The sequence below is a fragment of the Ammospiza caudacuta genome, chromosome 10 (genome assembly GCF_027887145.1).
Source record: "Ammospiza caudacuta isolate bAmmCau1 chromosome 10, bAmmCau1.pri, whole genome shotgun sequence".
In the NCBI taxonomy this organism is placed as follows: Eukaryota; Metazoa; Chordata; class Aves; order Passeriformes; family Passerellidae; genus Ammospiza; species Ammospiza caudacuta.
In genome coordinates, this window is record NC_080602.1 from 24,572,526 (window position 1) to 24,590,296 (window position 17,771).

The 17,771-nt window shown below is 43.0% G+C and overlaps 1 protein-coding gene across 1 annotated transcript in view; it reads right to left on the bottom strand.

Moving 5' to 3' along the window:
• IGF1R (insulin like growth factor 1 receptor) overlaps nt 1-17,771 on the bottom strand; it is a 165,632-nt gene that overhangs the window by 10,127 nt on the left and 137,734 nt on the right. The window contains exons 8-19 of the mRNA XM_058811014.1: nt 17,523-17,761; nt 16,899-17,066; nt 16,525-16,729; nt 12,082-12,368; nt 10,562-10,698; nt 10,103-10,262; nt 9,012-9,117; nt 7,640-7,710; nt 6,127-6,356; nt 5,764-5,874; nt 4,975-5,134; nt 2,721-2,850 (exon numbers count right to left, since the gene is read on the bottom strand). Coding sequence (XP_058666997.1) covers nt 2,721-2,850; nt 4,975-5,134; nt 5,764-5,874; nt 6,127-6,356; nt 7,640-7,710; nt 9,012-9,117; nt 10,103-10,262; nt 10,562-10,698; nt 12,082-12,368; nt 16,525-16,729; nt 16,899-17,066; nt 17,523-17,761 — 2,004 coding nt within the window. The remainder of the gene's footprint in view (nt 1-2,720; nt 2,851-4,974; nt 5,135-5,763; nt 5,875-6,126; nt 6,357-7,639; nt 7,711-9,011; nt 9,118-10,102; nt 10,263-10,561; nt 10,699-12,081; nt 12,369-16,524; nt 16,730-16,898; nt 17,067-17,522; nt 17,762-17,771) is intronic.

Here is a 17,771-nt window from a genome sequence, read left to right on the forward strand (position 1 = left end):
TTGAGAGAATGCAAGATGCTGGGGATTTATTTATAGAAATCCACCCTCACCCTGAACAGCATTAGATTAATTTTAAAATGTCCTCCTTCCCTAACTACAAGAAAACCAGCCCTGTTTAATTACCTCATTCTTCAGCCTGAAAAGCATTAAAAGAATGAGTTGCTAAAATAAAGCTCCACCCTTCAAACCTCCAGACACTCTTCCTTCCTGCAGTTGCCATTTCACCTTACAGCTTATAAATCCTGGATTCCAACCACTCAACAGGGTTTTGTCTTTTTGACATCTTGGCTTCTAGAACTGATCTCGAAGAACATGGAACTACATGTCACAATATCTGCCCAGAAAGGCAGGAAAAACAATCTCAACCTTTTGTTTACTGCTTGATGCAAATAAATGGCCCCTAAAACAGCCAAGCTCCACAGTTTACACTGAGCAACTTCAAATCTGAACAAATAAAAGGATTCAGGGAATTTTTCCTGGCATGAAGAGACTTCCAATGTACAGTGCCTGCTTTAAAAGTCACTGAGAAGGAATGATCTGTTTAGCCATAAGCAGATCAAGTAAATAGACAGCATTTCATGACAGTGTTAAGTCAAGTTCCACTACATTTGGAATTTAGATTGAAATTTCTCTGTAGCTGTGGATACATGTTCTAAACAAACAGCAAATTTCTCATGTTGAGCCTGGTTTTTTGTGCCTCCAGACAAGTAGACCCCTGTGAAACAAATTTCAGAGTAAATCACTTCCAACAATTAAGATGCCAAACCATTCCAAGGAGAAACTCTCTGAAATACCCACGAGTACTGTGAGCCTCCTCTCCATAAAACCATTTTTTCCCTCTTTATGCTTACAAGTAAAAATCTGTCAAGATTTTACTGCTCCTCCTCTTCAGCTTTCCAATCCTGTAATCAGTAAACTCCTTTCCAGGCCAGGATATTCACTCAGACTGTCCCACTGATGAAGTGCAACACCGTTTGCACAACCCTGCTTTGGACTGAGCAACCAACAAATTCCAAATCCTGGAATCCCAGGATGGCTTGGGCTGGAAGGGAACTTAAATCCCATCTTGTTCCACCCCTGCCATGGTCAGGGACAACTTCCACCATCCCAGGCTGCTCCAAGCCCCATCCAACCTGCCTTGGGCACTTCCAGAGATGGAGCAGCCACAGCTCCTCTGGACACCCTGTGCCAGGGCCTCACCACTCTCACAGGGAATAAATTCTTCTCAAAATTCAATCTAAACCTCCTCTCCTCCTTGTAGAGAAACACTCATATACTTCCTGCAACAACTATAGCACTAATTTACATCTGACACCTTATTTGGCATCACCTGGGGTTTTTTTGTTTGGAATTTGAGTTATATTTAATAAAGAATAACATCAATTAGGAGTCCCAGGCTAAAAGAAGGCATGTGTGGAACACACATGGGACACCCCCAGTGCTCACCCTGAGCTGCTGCTGAACCCTTTGGAGGCAATGGCTGGACCTGAAAATTCCTGTTGTGTGGCTGGAACAGGCAGCTCTGCCAGCTCCTCACTCCAGGCTGGGTCAGTTCTGCATCTGGGGATTTTCTAGTGATATAATCCAAATTTCTGTCTGCTTTGTGAAGCCATTACAAGTCCCAAAATTCTTTCACTGGGGGGACTGCCAAAAGCATGCCTGCACTGTTCAATCAGATAAATGGCTGATACAGGGCTTCCCTTCAACTCAATGTGGTTGTTTTCATCTGCTTCCAAGTCTGAGGGTTAGTGGATTCAAAAGTAAGTTACTAGCCATATGTAAAATCAAATTTAAGCATCACTCTGGTGCTTTGCTTTTTCACTTTAATTTCTCTTAGGAACTTTTTGTTCAGAGCTGGTGCTGTGAACTACAGACCACTGACTCCAAACTCCTCAAGCTGCTCACAGAAAATGCAGTTTACTCCTAAAACACCATTCCTACTGACTTCTAGACATTTGGAGGCAATCAGCTGCCAGTTCTGTAACAGATCAGCAGTAAAAACATCTTGTTAGGAAGGCAGAGAAACCATAAAAGACAGAGGAGAGGTTTTGCCAGTACACAACCATCTTCTGCCAAGTCCTCTCTACCTATCTCCAAAAGCTGGGGGGTGTGTAGGGAATTGTTCCAGGGGATTACTTCTCCCAAGCACACGCCTCTATTAATAACTGCACAGATACAGCAAGCATGCAGTGGGCTTTGAAATTTCTGCATCTTGCAGTATATAAACCAAGCAAACAAAGCTCCAAATGGAGAGGGATATGCACAAGGGAGAACTCCCCAAAAAAGCCTGCGAGTGTATACACAACCCATCTGGGGGAAAGTGATGTTATTTACACAGAAGGTTTTGATGGAAAAGCAGGTCAGCACTAGGAACCCTTCTATATTCTTGGCAACTTTTAATGCTTTTCTTGAAGGAGGACAATTTTAAAAATGACAACTTGCTCTTCCAGGTGAAGATAATGTTTTTCACTGCACAAATCATTTTAAAACTAACAGCAGGAAACATCCTGCCACCTCCAGTTCTGGAAATAATTTAATTCTGCTCTCTCTGAGAGCAAAATTCAACCTCACGAGCTCTTCCTGAACCATGAACTCATGGAACAAGAGAGTTACCTCTGAACGGACAGGAGAAGCAGTACCCTTAGTTAAGTCTACTAAAACAAGAAGAGAGGCTAGAAAGGAGGAGGTTAAAGCAGTTTTTCAGAGCCCTGTTTTGTTACCAGACGTCGGAGTGCGTTGTGAAGACTCCGTCCTTGAGCGACTCCGGGGACATCCAGCGCACAGGCAGCAAACCCTTCCCTCCCTTCCGGTAATAATCTGTCTCGTAGATATCTCTCGTCATGCCAAAATCTACAAGGTAGAAACACTCTGGGTTTGTGGGAGAAAATGAGGAACATCTCCCCTTCCTACAAGGCAGAGAATCACACTTGGCTGTGAGGAATCTGCACTGTGCTCCCACGACGCTTCAGCTGCTGCCTCGGGGCTGGTGGCCTTCCCTCCCAACACCAACAGACTGTGCCACTGCTTCGGGGGTGACAAGTCTGAATGGTTTAAATATAGCAATGTGAAAAGTTACAGCATTTATGCTCAAGCTTTGCAGTAAGATGAGTCTTCTGAAGGTCACATAATTCACTAATTGTTCGCCAAATTCAGTGATTTTTGGGTTTTTTAAGGAGCTCCTTTAGTACTTATAACCATTGTGTGTCATTGAACAATCTCACATGCTGAAGGAAATACTTCTTTTGGTTTTCTTTTTCCTATTTCCAAAGGTAATTCCCAGTTTCTGTACAATATTCCATTTCAAGTGCTACAGAGGATTATGCTGTTCATTTGTGATTGACACACCCAAATATTGAAGACATACTTCCAGTTTATATCCATGCTTAGCTGTAACTTCATAAGCATTTGCAAGACTTGGATCTAAGGATGTTCAACCCCCTGACTATAACTCAGATTTATTCCAGTGGTTTTTCCCTACAATCAGTCTGAGACAGAATTGCTGGGTCTCACACTTGCCTATTGACCTCAGTTACTGTGTTCTCAAAAAGTTCATAAATTAGAGGTCATCAGTCTGATATTAAATGCTGTCTGATGACACACAGGACAAAATCCATTTTAGCAACACAGACCTGTAATTGCACCTTTTTTCCCCCAGGAAACATGCACAGAACTCCCCCAGGTCTCTCAGTGATCACCAATCTGTGGTGAGTGACCAAGCAGGGGTACCAGGGACACCATACCCAGGGTGATTATGACTAAAAAGCCCATCTGTGCAGCTCTTCCATCACTCCCACACACCAGGGTGACCTTATCCCAGCTGAATGGAAGATTTTTGCAAAATGTAATGCAAATAAGAAACAGACACACAGTGAGCACAGGGTAGTGTGGCATAAAGCTCTTCCTCTGAGATCTGAACAGTCTTAGTTGGTGTGTTCCAGCCAAGATGCTCCTAAACTGTTTCAGCATGAGGGGATTTTCAATGCTGCTACATAAACAAGAGCAGTGCAGCACATTTACAAAGTGCTTTTGGGGTAACCATGAACATACTAAAGGGAAGAAGTGCACCATATCTTCAGTTTACAGAATTGTAAAACAAGCTGATGGGGGCAGGAGGAGAAAACTGCAATGGGAAGGATTTAGGCTGACTTCCCACGAACCTGCAGAAAATACACAAAATCCCCAAAAGATCTTATTTCCTAATTAACTGACTCAAAATGAAATCATTTTTTCTTTCTCCCAAATGACAGGATTACTTACACAAATTATCAAAATAGCTGAGTTAAGCTCTGAGAAAAAGAATTAGATTCCTACAGCAGAAGGCTGCTGCTATACATGTTATTTTAATATGCACAACTCAAAAACAGCCAACAGCTTAAAATCACTCTCTGGAGAGAAGACTGAAAAAACTCATCTGACACTATTTTGGAGGGATGGTGAAAGGAAAAAAAAAATGGTGATCTAACAGCAGAGCAGAAGAAAAGCCATTCAGCTGTCTGGGAAGCAGAACTCCAGTTTAGACTGGAAAGCACCCAGCTGAAGTCATTCCACTTCCAACTCAAGATACGATTTAAAATAATCCTAAAATTCTCGTTCTTGAATCAATAAACAGGAGGTAGAATTATTCTTGTGCGTTGTCAGAGACATGAATGACAGACCAGTGCTAACTGCACCATCCACCCAGATGTCTGCAGTACCTGAACCTAAATCACTGCCTCTTTTTAAACCCACATGCTGTACTGCTGGCTCACTGCAACAACAGCAAACAGAGGTATTCCAGAGGTTTCAACTCAGTGTTAACTGCTCACAGGTCTTAAATCACAGTAATCTTAACAAGGAACATATTTCATTCTGCAGATATTTCAACTAGAGCTCAGCTTAAAAAAAAAAAAAAAACAAAAAAATATCATAAAAAGCTTTCTAAGACTGATTTTCCAGGATGATTCTACGAGCTGGGTCAGGGTTGGGAGAGCCCACCTCCAATTTTGACAGTGAAGTCCTCGGCCACCATGCAGTTCCTGGCAGCCAGGTCCCTGTGCACGAACTTGTTGGCGTTGAGGTAGGCCATGCCGTCGGCGATCTCGCCCGCCATCTGGATCATCTTCTTCAGCGTCGGCGGCGCCTGCCCAGGGTTGTTCTGAGCAACACAGCGTCAAACAGTTAACACACCACAGCCCCTCTCCTGTGCACACACTGGCTTCGTGTTCTGCTCCTTTAATTTATCCATGCTGGAATTTCTAGATCAAGGGCAAAAGCTGCTGAGCTCATTTTCTACATAGGCTGCTGTGATTTCAGTGGTGAGTGACCTGTGTGTCATCTTTATCCTTCAGACTCTGCATCATATGAGGCAATTTTAGCTGTTAGACTGATGGCCTATGCATGAGAGTTTGCACAGGAGCTAAGGTAACAGATATTTACTTTCCAGCAGGGGCAACAGGCAGGACACACAACGTGAAACAACTATCCTAACACATGTTCTTAAACCAGCCAATTTCTGTAACATCTTGATGGGAAAGTAGATCAGACAAGAGACCTAATGCAAATTTGGAAAAGAGGGCTCGGTGGCACAAGAAGGGACCTATTCCATGTGGCACCCCGGGCTGCCTCATGAAAGAGCTGCTGGAGATCACACAACAGCTCATGTTTTGTCCTTAGACTGAAGGAGAAGGGCAGGAAAGGCTAATTGCCTGCTGCTTCCAACGTGAGGCTGTCTTGTTCAAGATGATTCAAACTGAAGAAATAAACATCCAGCCACTCATGACTCACCTCTGTGTCTGGCCTCAATGATCTCAGGTAACTTTTGAGGTCCCCACGTGTCATCAGCTCCATGATAACCAATGTAGGCTGGCCCTGAGAAACAACACCAAGCAGCCGAACCTGGCAGAAGAAAAATAAATGTTCAGTACAAGTATACAAGCACAACTAATTATCATTTATTCATGTTGATGTGTAGCCCTGTGGGAAAGGTCTGAACGTAGATTTGGTTCCAATTTTTGACTGGGGTTTCATGATAATATCACAAAGCTGCACAGAGTTGAAGCTAAAATCCCAAATTCACTCCCAGAACAGCCTTGCGTCCATGAGCACAGGGCTGGTGAGTCACAGGCTGGTCCCATCTCCAGGACTCACCACATGGTGACAGTTGAACTCCTTCATCACCGAGGCCTCGTTCAGGAACTCGATCCTCTCGCGCATGCTCGCGGACTCGTTGACCGTCTTGATGGCCACCCTGGTCTCTGGCTCATCCTTCACCACTCCCTTGGCTATTCCCTCGTACACCATCCCAAAGGAGCCTTGCCCCAGCTCCCGACACATGGTGATCTTCTCCCGGGGCACCTCCCACTCGTCAGGAACATAAACTGGGGAGAGAGAACAGACCCTGGTGTTCCACAGTGCTGGGATCCCTCCCTGCTCCATGACAGCCCTGCCCTGACAGCTCTGGGGCTCAAACCCCAGAGAGGTTTGAGACCTTGCACCATGTGTGCAAAGAGGCCACATGTCTCCCATACAGAGGCAGGGGGATGGTGGCACACAAATAAATCTCAAAGAAAGGTGGGCCTGAAGCGGCCTCACTATGGTACTGACATACTAAGATAGAAATAAGGAACCTCAAAGGCAAAACCAGAGTGGGAAGAGGCTCAAATCAATGCTTCAGGTTAAATCTTTTCTTGGAATCCTTGCTCTCCTAATTCTCCCAGACAGCATCAAACAGACTTGATCATCTGTATCAGTTTAGTGTCTGCTGTATTCCCTATTAACACTGAGTTTATGGCTAGAGGGAAGCAGACTCTGATCCAGCAGCTCTTTGCATGGCACTATTCTGATCCCTTGCACACACCATTGCACCAGCAAAGGCAGAACTTGCTGCTGCTGCTGCAGGTCTTTGATCTGAGGCAGAAAAGAGCTCTCAGAAGGTGACTGCCAGGAGGCAGGACTGCCTCAGGCAAGAAGACATCCAAGCACTCACTGATGCTGCTGCCTACCAGTCACCAAAGGAGGGGACAGCTGTGTCACATGCCCTGCATGGGTGAAATGACAGGATGAAAACAGAGGATTATAGCATGAACAGTGACAGACCTTTAACCCTAATGGTGTTGCTACAAAAAATAACAGTAAAATAGTCTGCTGCCACTCTGGGTAAACCCATTACTCTCCTGGGGGCTTTGGGAAATACTATTCCAGCAAGAATTCTACAACAGCAGCACCAAACTAAACCATAAACAGGAAAACTGAGGCCTCAAGGACATTTGTCTGATGCTGTGATTTCTTCAAGTGGTGGGTTTGTTTCACTAGGGCAAAACAGAGCTTAAAAGGGCAAACATGAATGAAAGACCACAAATTGATTCATTCTTCCTTCATTCCAGTGAACACATCACTGGATGAGTAGATGTTAATCTGAAAGTGAAAATACTGAATCTGCATTTGCCTCAGGTGGATAAAACTCCAGGAAAACAATTCAAAAACTCCTCAGTTTCAACAGACAAGTGGCATTTATGCATTAGCAATTGTGGATTCCAGAGTTGTCCTAATAAAATAGGAAAAGTGGCTTTACAGCACATCTTTTAGGGTTTCATACCTTTCAAAGTCAGACACCAACAGAACACAGGACAGTAAAAGCATCACAAGCTAAGGTCACACTCACCATCTGAGGCACTGAAGTACTCAGGGTTCACAGAAGCATAAAGAACTCCATTGCCCAGTCTGTCACTGTTCCTGTAGAAATATTGGGGTTTATTTCTTTTATCTTTAAATCTGAGTATATTTCAGACCATCTCTTGTACAGCTTTTCCACTGCTTCCTCAACCACAGAATATTCTTTACTGAACATGGAGTTTTTCAGACAAAGGGACAAACAGATCTTATCTACCTCACATAATCAATGGGAACACAGTCCAGAATAGCTTGTCAGGAGTTCTGGAGTCTTCTCTATACCAAATCAGCCCCAGGAAAATGTAAACATAAGGTCCTTCTAGCTTCCTTTTAAGAAAAGCTATATTTTTATACAACCAGGAGAGCCATGGTGGAGAATGCACTTTAACATCTTCAGATCTGCTGTGGAAGTGAAGTTTTTTAGCAAAAGACAAAAGTGGGGCATTCCATTAAGCTAGTGTATTAGTGTTTCTAATATTTCATTTTAAAACCCCACAATGCCACACCTCCCAATTTTAAGAGGTGATTTTCAGAATAAGGCATGTAATAAATGCACTTTGAGAGCTTTTGCAGGAGACAGGCTCACAGAGAAAATATTCAGTTTAAACAAGGCAAAATTATCAGGAATTTAACCTAGGAGAGCCTAAGGAAGGCAAAGCAGATATTGTAATCACCAGAGACAAAGCCCTGTCTGGAGAGCTTGAGCAGAACTGGTACCACTGCAGTGCTACCAGTGAATTAGAGCTGGAAATCATGGGACACACAATGAGCATAATTCATGTGAAAGTAATAAAAAACATCCACAGCTAGAAAATTGCAAGACTGAACATTTATAGTGCTATTAAGTTCTCGTTATGTATTTCAATGAGACAAAAAAAAAATATAAATCACTAGTTACAAAAAACAAACTGAGGAGAACAAATTACCAGAACAGTCCCAGTGACAGCTCTTGGCCAGAATATAGTTTTTTAAGTGGATGTAAGAGTTAAAAAACCCCTCTAGAATTTGAAAAAATCAGATTATCCTAAATGGAACTAACTTTTCATGATTTATATTGACCCATATTTCAGTCAAATCTTATACAGGTCCAGTGTGTGCCACCACTGCCCCACTGAAATGTTCCTCAGAGCCTTCCTCTTCCCAGTCAAACATGACACTGCAATAAAAACCCTTTTCATATCTCCAGCAGCAGCAGCAGACAGATGCTGCTAACTCTAAACCACCTCCTTTTCCATTCCAACAGGGCAGAATCTACCTCTCAACTCCTCTGAATGGCATTTCTCTTTAATCTCTAATTCACTCCACAGGCACAGATTTGAAAATAAACAATTCCCCTCCTGCAGGTTTAAGCACATGGAACTCACCTCTTTTTGTTAAAGACATAGAGCATTATCAGCAATCCCCCAAGGATGAGCAGCAGAGCAATAGGGAGCACAATTACCAAGTGCAGGAAGTTTCCATAGTTTGCTGCTGCAACCAACAAGAAAACAATTGTATCAGGCTTTCTATAAAACCTCTGTTAACAAAGAAACATTCAATACCCACTCAGTGTATTTCCATACAGGGAAGAAATCAAAGTTCTCATTTTCTTGTCTGATGTGGAAAAATGCACTCAGAAACCCTCCCTGCCTGCAGATGAGTGAAACAAGAAAGCAGACACTGAGAGGCATTAATTTTGTACAGAACAGTGTCTGTCTGAGCTTTGTTTTCACAAGTTATGCTTAAAGGACTTGCATTCCTCAGTGAACAATATCCAATTGTTCACTTGCACATTCACCTTTTTTTCCACCTTTTGTTCACCTTGCAGCTGCTCATGTTCAGAATATACACGCACTGCTCTTTACTTCAAATTGTTCAAAGTTCAGCAACCAGAATATCAAAAAGGGATAAAAGGTGGAGTTGCAGTTTTCTGGGGATATATCTGCTCTACAACTAAACACAGAATGTCTTAAAGAGGGTCTCTGTGGTCATGCTCTTCCATTGCCAGGGCCAGCATCACCCTTTCATCAGGACACCTTTTTTATCAAATGTCACTCAGAACAGGTCAACCTGCCAGCCAAAAATCTACACAAATGATTTGTTTCTCCAATTATTTTGCAGTTTTAAGCAGGTTTGCCTTGTTGCCACAGGTTTTGTACACGGCAGCTCCCTGTTATGGCTAACATTCCCACCATAGCTGCACAGCCCAGGAAGCCACAGCAGGGTGTTCTCCACCCCACACCTGGGTGCACCCCTCACAGACACCCCAAAGCTGCAGGGAAAGGACCACACCTCACACACCCCTCCTGGCTGTCAACACTTGCCAAAAAATGGACCAGAGTTCCCAAAGAACCATCAGCAAGTGAGAGGAGTGTTCAGAGTCAAGAGGCTCAGATACTCAGCCACATCAACATCAGGAATTATTAAAAAGACAATAAACCCCCAATTTGACACAGACTATAAACACTTTTCTTACATTTGGGCTGCACATAGAAAGAGATGGGCTCAGTCCAGGAGCCATTCCCAGCTAAGGAAGTGGCCTGAACTCTGGCAGAATAGTTTCCAGGGTTCAAGTGAGTCAGTTTAGCTCCTCCAAGCTTCTTGTATTCCTGTCTGGAAACACATTCACGCTTCTCCTAGAAAGAAAAAGCAATTTACACATGGTATTATCTTCACATTCTGGAGAAGGCAATACAGCTGCAGGATAAGTTCATTTTTATAACTAAAAGCCCCACCTGATCAGTCTTACTTCAAACACCATAAGGAGACACGTGGAATTTAAGAATTCAAAGGAAAAGAAGGAAAGACATGGTGGCAGGTGCTGGGTGTCTGAAATCACAATTTCTGTTTGTGCAGCACTACACCAAATCATGTTAATAAAGATCCTTTTTTGTGTATAAATTAGGAGTTATGAGCAGTAATGTCAAATGCTCACCTCGCCATGCTGCCCATATTTGATTTCATACATCAGGATCAGCCCATTAGGATTTGCAGGCTCCAACCACTTCAGGTAGACAGTGTTTTCCTCTTTTGCTTCCCATGATACTGTTCCTGGAATGTTATCTGCTCCCTCTGTAAAATATTTACAGGTGATGTGAGAACAACACCTATGCCTGAAACGGGAACTTGAGAAAGAGTGGAGGAAAATGGAAAGTTCAGAATATTCTTCAGGTGCAGAAGAGCCATTCAAATCCACGGAACAAACTCCACTGGTCAAGGGCCTGCTGGAGATGAACTCAGTCTGAACTACTGGTTCCCAGAAAATCAGTGCAGAGCATTCAGCTCCACCAGGCATGGGCTCTGTGTGCCAAAAACTCCTGGTTATTAGCACCTGATTCTTCCTTCCCAACACCAAAACATTGCAGGGAGCCATTCCCACCAAATGGCTGCAAAAAGCTGTAAAACACAACATCTGCCCCACTGACAGCCTTTTCCTAAAACAGTCACAGGAAATCCATCCCCTTTTAAAACAGTCTCAGCAGCAATTCAGGAACTGTTTTATCCCTATTTGGTTCCTAATAATTTTACACAACTGATTAAAAACTTAACAGGAATGTGAAATGAGTGTCAGTCGGGACTGAAAAAATACCATCTTCTCAAAGATAACAAAAGAAAACAGGATTGTTTAGCCTTTAATTTTCAGAGTATGTGTTGAAAATCTGAGAACACTTCTTTCCTTTTCCCTGATCTCACAGATTTGCTTATTTCCTTGAAATAAGCAATACTTTTTGCTTTTTTTACTGACACAGCTGGATCTGGATTATGATAGCCTTTCCTTCCAGAAACAAAACAAAATTGCTACCATTCTGCATCCAATATCCCCAGACATCTGCTGGAGTCAGAAGCTCATTGCTGGATGCATATGAGCTTACACTAAAATCATCTCTATTCTTCTCAGAAGTACAATCTGCAAAAGTCCAACGACGAGTACAGCATTCAGTGCTTCCTATTTGAAGTAGTCTAGAGGCCAGGGATTGGGCACAAAGAAACACAGTATTCCTCCTGTTCCCAGGCTGGACAAATGCATGGTCGTACTGTGACAGAAGAAACATTTGGCAAACATTCCCACCAGCAAAACTCCAACATCTGCAAACAGTTCCGAGTGAGCACAGCAAAACCAAACATTAGCAGAGAAACGTTGCTGTGGCTCTATTCAGCACACAGGGAGCTGAGGAACAAAACCTTTCAGCCCACCATGTCTGGGGGTCTCACTTCTATTGCTGGGAAACAGAATCTCTCCTAATTATCCTGGCAGTCAACTTCTCCCTTTCTCCAGCTCCCCAGCGCAGACTCAAACACATCACTCAGTGCACACAACACGCCAGTCAAGGACACAAAATAAAAAAATCTTTGCAGCTCCAATTTATCCTATTGCCTGGATTTTTTTTTACTATACCCCAATGTAATTCTCACTGGTAGAGCTTGTCCCCCTGAGCTTGATCTCTGTGAGCTTACCTGAGGGCATCGTTCTGGCAAACACGAAGTTGGACGCGCTGCAGCCGAGCGTGTCGGCCTCGTGGTTGCAGCTGTGGATGTCGATGCGGTAAAGAGTGAAAGGCTGCAGGTGGGAGATGACAGTTCTCTCCTTGCCATCCACCTTGGTCTCAAAGAAGGGATACTCCACCTCGCTCTCCTCCGTGTCGGAGGCGTTGGTGAAGTGCTCGCTCCCGGTTGCGTTCCGGCTCCGCGTGGCCAAGGTGGCGTTGGCGATGCGGAACACGTCCCTCCGCTTCCGGTCGGGCCTGAGGGACACACACAGGTACAGAAAGGGCTCTTTAGAGAAAATCTATTTCTCCAGAAAATCCACTTTCTTCTCCAGAAAGCCGTGCCAAACACCCCAGCGAAACAGGCAACAGCTAATAAAAAAGCTAAATAAAGGAAACTGCAAAACAAGAGGAAAACTTTCTCTAAATCTGAACCGGTCACGTGTCAGCACATCTCATTTCTCTCTCTTTTGGTCAGGAATCAACCAAATCTCTGAACCTCACACTGCACCCCAAGATGAATGTGCAAACTTCTGACCTCACATAATAAACCAACCAGCAAAGAACAGCTTCACTGTTACTCAACAAGGATCCTGGATTAGTGGTTCAATGACAGCGATGCTGATGCTTGAAATAAAAATCAGATGGTAAAGGTTGAAAAGGTTAAGTGAGGAAAAACTGTTTTGAAGTTTTCTCGATTAGCAAAGGAAGCTGAGCCTACTGAGAGTTAGCTTTGCAGTTGTGATGAAATTAGAATGTATTGCACTGAGAGGAGGAACCTTGGAAGGCAGCTGAAGGCCATGAAGGTTCACCACCACATTGGGTGGTCATCTGTGTATCTCTGCTTCTCTCACCCAAACAAAAGCTCTGCAAAGGAACAATCCTCCTATGTAAGAAAACTCAGCACTTATATTGTGTGGAGGCAAAAGTTCAACGAGCAGCTTTGCCTTACAGGCATCTGGGTGAAATTTAAGCAGAGTTAAGAAGTTGAGGATTTACAGCCACACCATTGCTTGCTCAAGCCCAGGGAACTGCTGTAGTGGACAGCCCCAAGGGACAGGACAAGGATTAACGTATTCTGAGAACCACATGGATCAGGTAGCCAGCACCCTGTGGCCACACTGGACCTGGCCCTTGCTCCTGCTCCAGATCTGAGGCTGTTCTGTACAGGAGCACCAACTACTCGGGGCCATCTGCCTTTACTGCTCCTGTCCCTTTGTCTCCAAGGGCTGCAGGAATGCTCAAACCCAGAAAGCAACACCCCAGGGGAGGGAAAGGAGAAAGGTAGAACAGTCACACTACAAAACCAATTTGGGCTTGAATCCTATCCCTGAAATCACTTCACCAGTGCCCATGGAACACCTGGCCAGTGCAACAGGTGCCAAGGGCATGAGGTCCAACAGTTCCACCAGAGAGCAAATTACAAACCAGGCAAATGAGGCCTCCCTCAAACACACAACAGGAGGAAAGATGACTCAACAGGAGAACTTAATTCACTGTCAAATATATCATCTGAGTACATGCAGCCACAGAGCAGCATGCTGCAGAGAGAGCCAAGAACAGGCTCACTCAGTTTTGAAACCTTCTGGCAGAGGCTGGATGAATTTTTTTCTTTAGGAGCTCACTACAAAAATTTCCAAAATCCTTTTACTACATAGTGAGTAGTCATTTTGACACTCTAACCACCATGTAAACCACGTCACAGAAATAAACACAGACAAGAAAGAATTTCCTAAGTTAGCAACAAATTGTTTAAGCAATACACAAGTGAATATCTTGTCAGTTAAGGCAATTTCATAGGACAGAAGCATTTGTGCCTTGTCTACACTGGTATCTATGGAAGTTACTAAACCTATTCGCCCTGCTTACAATGTATTGATTTACTGCTTTAGCTCAGTGGAAAGAACAAACTTCTCATCAGTAAGAAGTTGGATGCCTAACCCTGAACTGATGAACATTTGCACAGATTCTGTAGTTAAAGCAGTGAAAACATAAAGTTCATTTTTAATCAACCACAAAAGCATGTGCCAATGCAAGAACCCAAAAGGCCTGACTTTTCACTGCTTTTATGGGATGCGTGGAGCTTCAAATCTCTGGTGGTATCTGGGGGTGGAGGGGGAGTACAGCCCTACCTTGTCTTTGGAGAAAAGGAACACAAAACTTGTTGGTGAAAACTACACTGGTGTCAGGAAGAGAAAAGAGCTGAAGGATAACCACAAGGCAAAAGTAATTAAAACATCATGAGATTCTGACCTCAGTGCTTTTTGGTCAAGCAGCTTCCTGCATTCATGAAACGCAGAGATAAAGGCAAAAAGCTAGAATCCAAGGAAGGAAGGAAAAGTCTAGAGATAAAAACTTGAAAAATCATTTATTCTAGTAAGGGAGAAGAAGGAAAAGAAATGCAAGACAAAAATTAAAAATAACACTAAAAATTCAATCAAATAAAAAACACTTGGGATATTTAATAGCAAAGCTCACTCTTTCTGTAGTTCATGGCAATTTTTATGTTACTGCTCAGACTACACACAGAGCCTGTGCCATCCTGCTCATTAGAGAAACAAAAACCTTGAAGAAACTCATTCTCATCTGGTAGTGAGTGTCTCTTCAAGACTAAGCAAAGTCCTGTTTGAAATCCACCATGGCACTAACACACGTGGGGTCATCCAGAAGTTACACAGGAGATTAGATCAACAGACTTCTTAAACAATCTTCAATCCAATACTTTCATGCTGTATTACATACTGCAATTCTTTCATAATAACCTGGACTCAGGTAGAACTCTGGAAACAAATACTACTATTGAGGCTTACACTAACACATTAATTAACTTCTCCCTTGGGAAAGAGAGAAAAAAAAATTACATCAAGTAACAAGCTGCTTAGATTTGTCCCATGGAGATGTCTCACCAGCTCATAAACTTTAATTTCCCTGACATACAGTCTCTTAAAAGTTGCTTGGCTATGCAGCTATTGCTGAGCATTGTCCCTTATCTGCTCCTGCTGTTACAAAACACTCTAATGGCAGTAATTTAAGAGAAAAAGACAAGCTTTCAGGAAATTCTCTGTGAACTGATCAGTTTATTTGTTACTGAGTTCAAGGTTCTATGAGTTTTCTTGGAGGGGGGCAGGATTGCAAGAAAATTTGGGATAAGACAACATATTCTGAATTACAAGTGTTCGGGAAAATAGAAGAACTTCCTTTTCAACAGACTTTCAAGTAGTTTAGATTTGACACATGGCTTTCAAAACTCCTCACTGTGTTATTTCATGAAGTGCAAAATCAGATCTTGTGATTTCCCACGGCTCAGCATTTCCATCATGATCAGACATGGAGGCTGGAACTTCCCTGTACCTGATCTTGGCTGCTGCTGCTCCTCATCATCACTGCACAAATGCTCCGTGTGACCCCAACACAGCTCAGATAAGATACTTTACACCTTCCAAGAGAGGCAGTATTTAGCTCATCATTCTTTCGATAAAGCTAAGAAGCATTGTAAACATCAAAGTCTCAACCCCAACAAGTCAATCCAACACATCCTTGAATAAAAGTCCAAAAAATCACAATGGAGAACGATTTGAACCAGCATCAATGAAGCAGCAATGCCACACCAGACTTGTCAAACGCAGGATTTGACCATGGACTTCCCCTCCCAGGAGGGAGAATGAGACAAGGTGCACCACTGAGATCTAACAGTGCATTAAAGACTGTAACACAACAGCTGCACACTGTGTGCCCTGCCCCAGCATCCAATCACCCTAAGTAACAACACCTTGCCTGAAAGATAAATTGGAAACCCAAGGATCAAAATCACCAATAATTCAGTAGAATCTACTCTGTGTTGCAGCACAGAATCATTACAATTCCACTTAACATGTAAGCAGGTGTTTATGGTGGGAGAGTGGAAATATTTAATACTTCTCTGCAGTGCTGACCCAGGAAACACACAAGACCTTTGCAATTAGTGCAGTGAGAAAAGGAAACCAGTTTCAATTCTGCGAGGCAACTGTGCCCTTAATTGCAAAGATAAATTCACATTAGGAGCACAAGCACTTAAATGGTTATTTAGAGATAAATCACATCTGAAACCCTCTGTCTGCCTCGTGTTGCTTGTCTCTAAAACCCTTAGAGACAACGAGCTGCTTAAGTGACTCTTGAGTCTGAAAAGAAACCATCACTGAAATCCTTGATCAATACAGGTAAGAATCCTTACTATGGGCTAGAATTGAAAGAAAGAATGAAAATTGGCAAATAAGAGAAACTGCAAAGTAAAGCAGTGGAATGTCTCACATGAAAGGAAAGGTAATATTGAGTGTTCCAGGTGTTTCTGTGTGTTGCCATGTCCAGGAAACCTCTAGGAAATGTTAAAAGATGAAATTTTCAGCCCTACCTCCAAAGAAGTGTCCAAAACCATTACCTGGGGACAAAGATGGAGTTATGAAGGAAGTTCTCAAAGACTTTCCGGTACTCTGCTTCCTCCTTCTCTGCCTGCTTTTCTGCCTCTGTCTTGGGACAAGCACAACAAGGTCCTTTTTCTCCCCCACAGCCCTCTGGCTTGGTGGGCTCAGTGGCTTCTTCTGTATCAATGGTCCCATCAGCATATCTCCGAATTGGGACTTTATCTTGAAAGAAAAGAAGAGAGCTGATTTCTTTCTCTCCAGATCATGGATACAGCAACAATCCCTATTTACCCATCCCCTCTACTGGCCGTTATTTAGCTCTTGCCTGTGAAGAGCCCTGGCAGGCAGAATGTCCCAGGCATTTCCACACAAGAGCCTTTGGTTCTCCTACCTTTGGAGCAGTAGTTGTGTCTGTACAGGTAACTGTCCTGAGGCTGCTGCTGCCAGCGCACGATGTAGTAGGAGAGGTTCCCATTGGGAAGAGAGGGAGGATTCCACTTCACAATCAGCTGGGATGAGGAGTTGGATGCTGAAATAACATCCAGGGGAATGGATGGCACTAGAGAAAGAAAAAAAAGAAAGAAAAAAGAAAGGTATTTAAATCTAGAGCACTCTACAAGGTATTTCCATGCAAGCTTTTGAGTGAATCCCAATGCATTTCTATACTGCAAGGAAAAACACCAACTTATTTCAAAGAAAGGATTTTCTACTTATGCCAACAGTTAAGGATTCAACTGCAACCAAGTCCCAATCCAAAGTTGTACTTAAATTAATCTTTACAAAGCCTGAAATTCTAACTCCAAGAAGCTCCCATAGGTCCTAATGAAAATAGTATCTAAAAAACCAGTTTTAATTCAAATTTTAATACTACTTTCATAATTAGTGAAACTGCTAGCACTATGCACATCATCTGCATATAAATTTTATTTCTGTATCAACAACAGAACTTGCACAATAATGCACTGATCACACCTGCAGCATTATCAACCTCTCACCCCAGAGCCCAGCATCTCACCTGCAGCATTGGTTCGAATATATATGATTTCACTTTTTGCTCCATGAATATGATGATTTTCCATCATTGTGAGGGTAACAGCCTTGACATAAATAGCATACTGAGTCCAAGGTTTCAACCCTTGCAGCAGAATTCCAGGATTGTTCTCTTTGTTTGGTGGCAGGTCAACATCAACCATGTTCCAGCTATTGGAGCCACACGCATCTTGCCCATCATACTCTGTCACATTTTTGAATGGTCTGAAATATT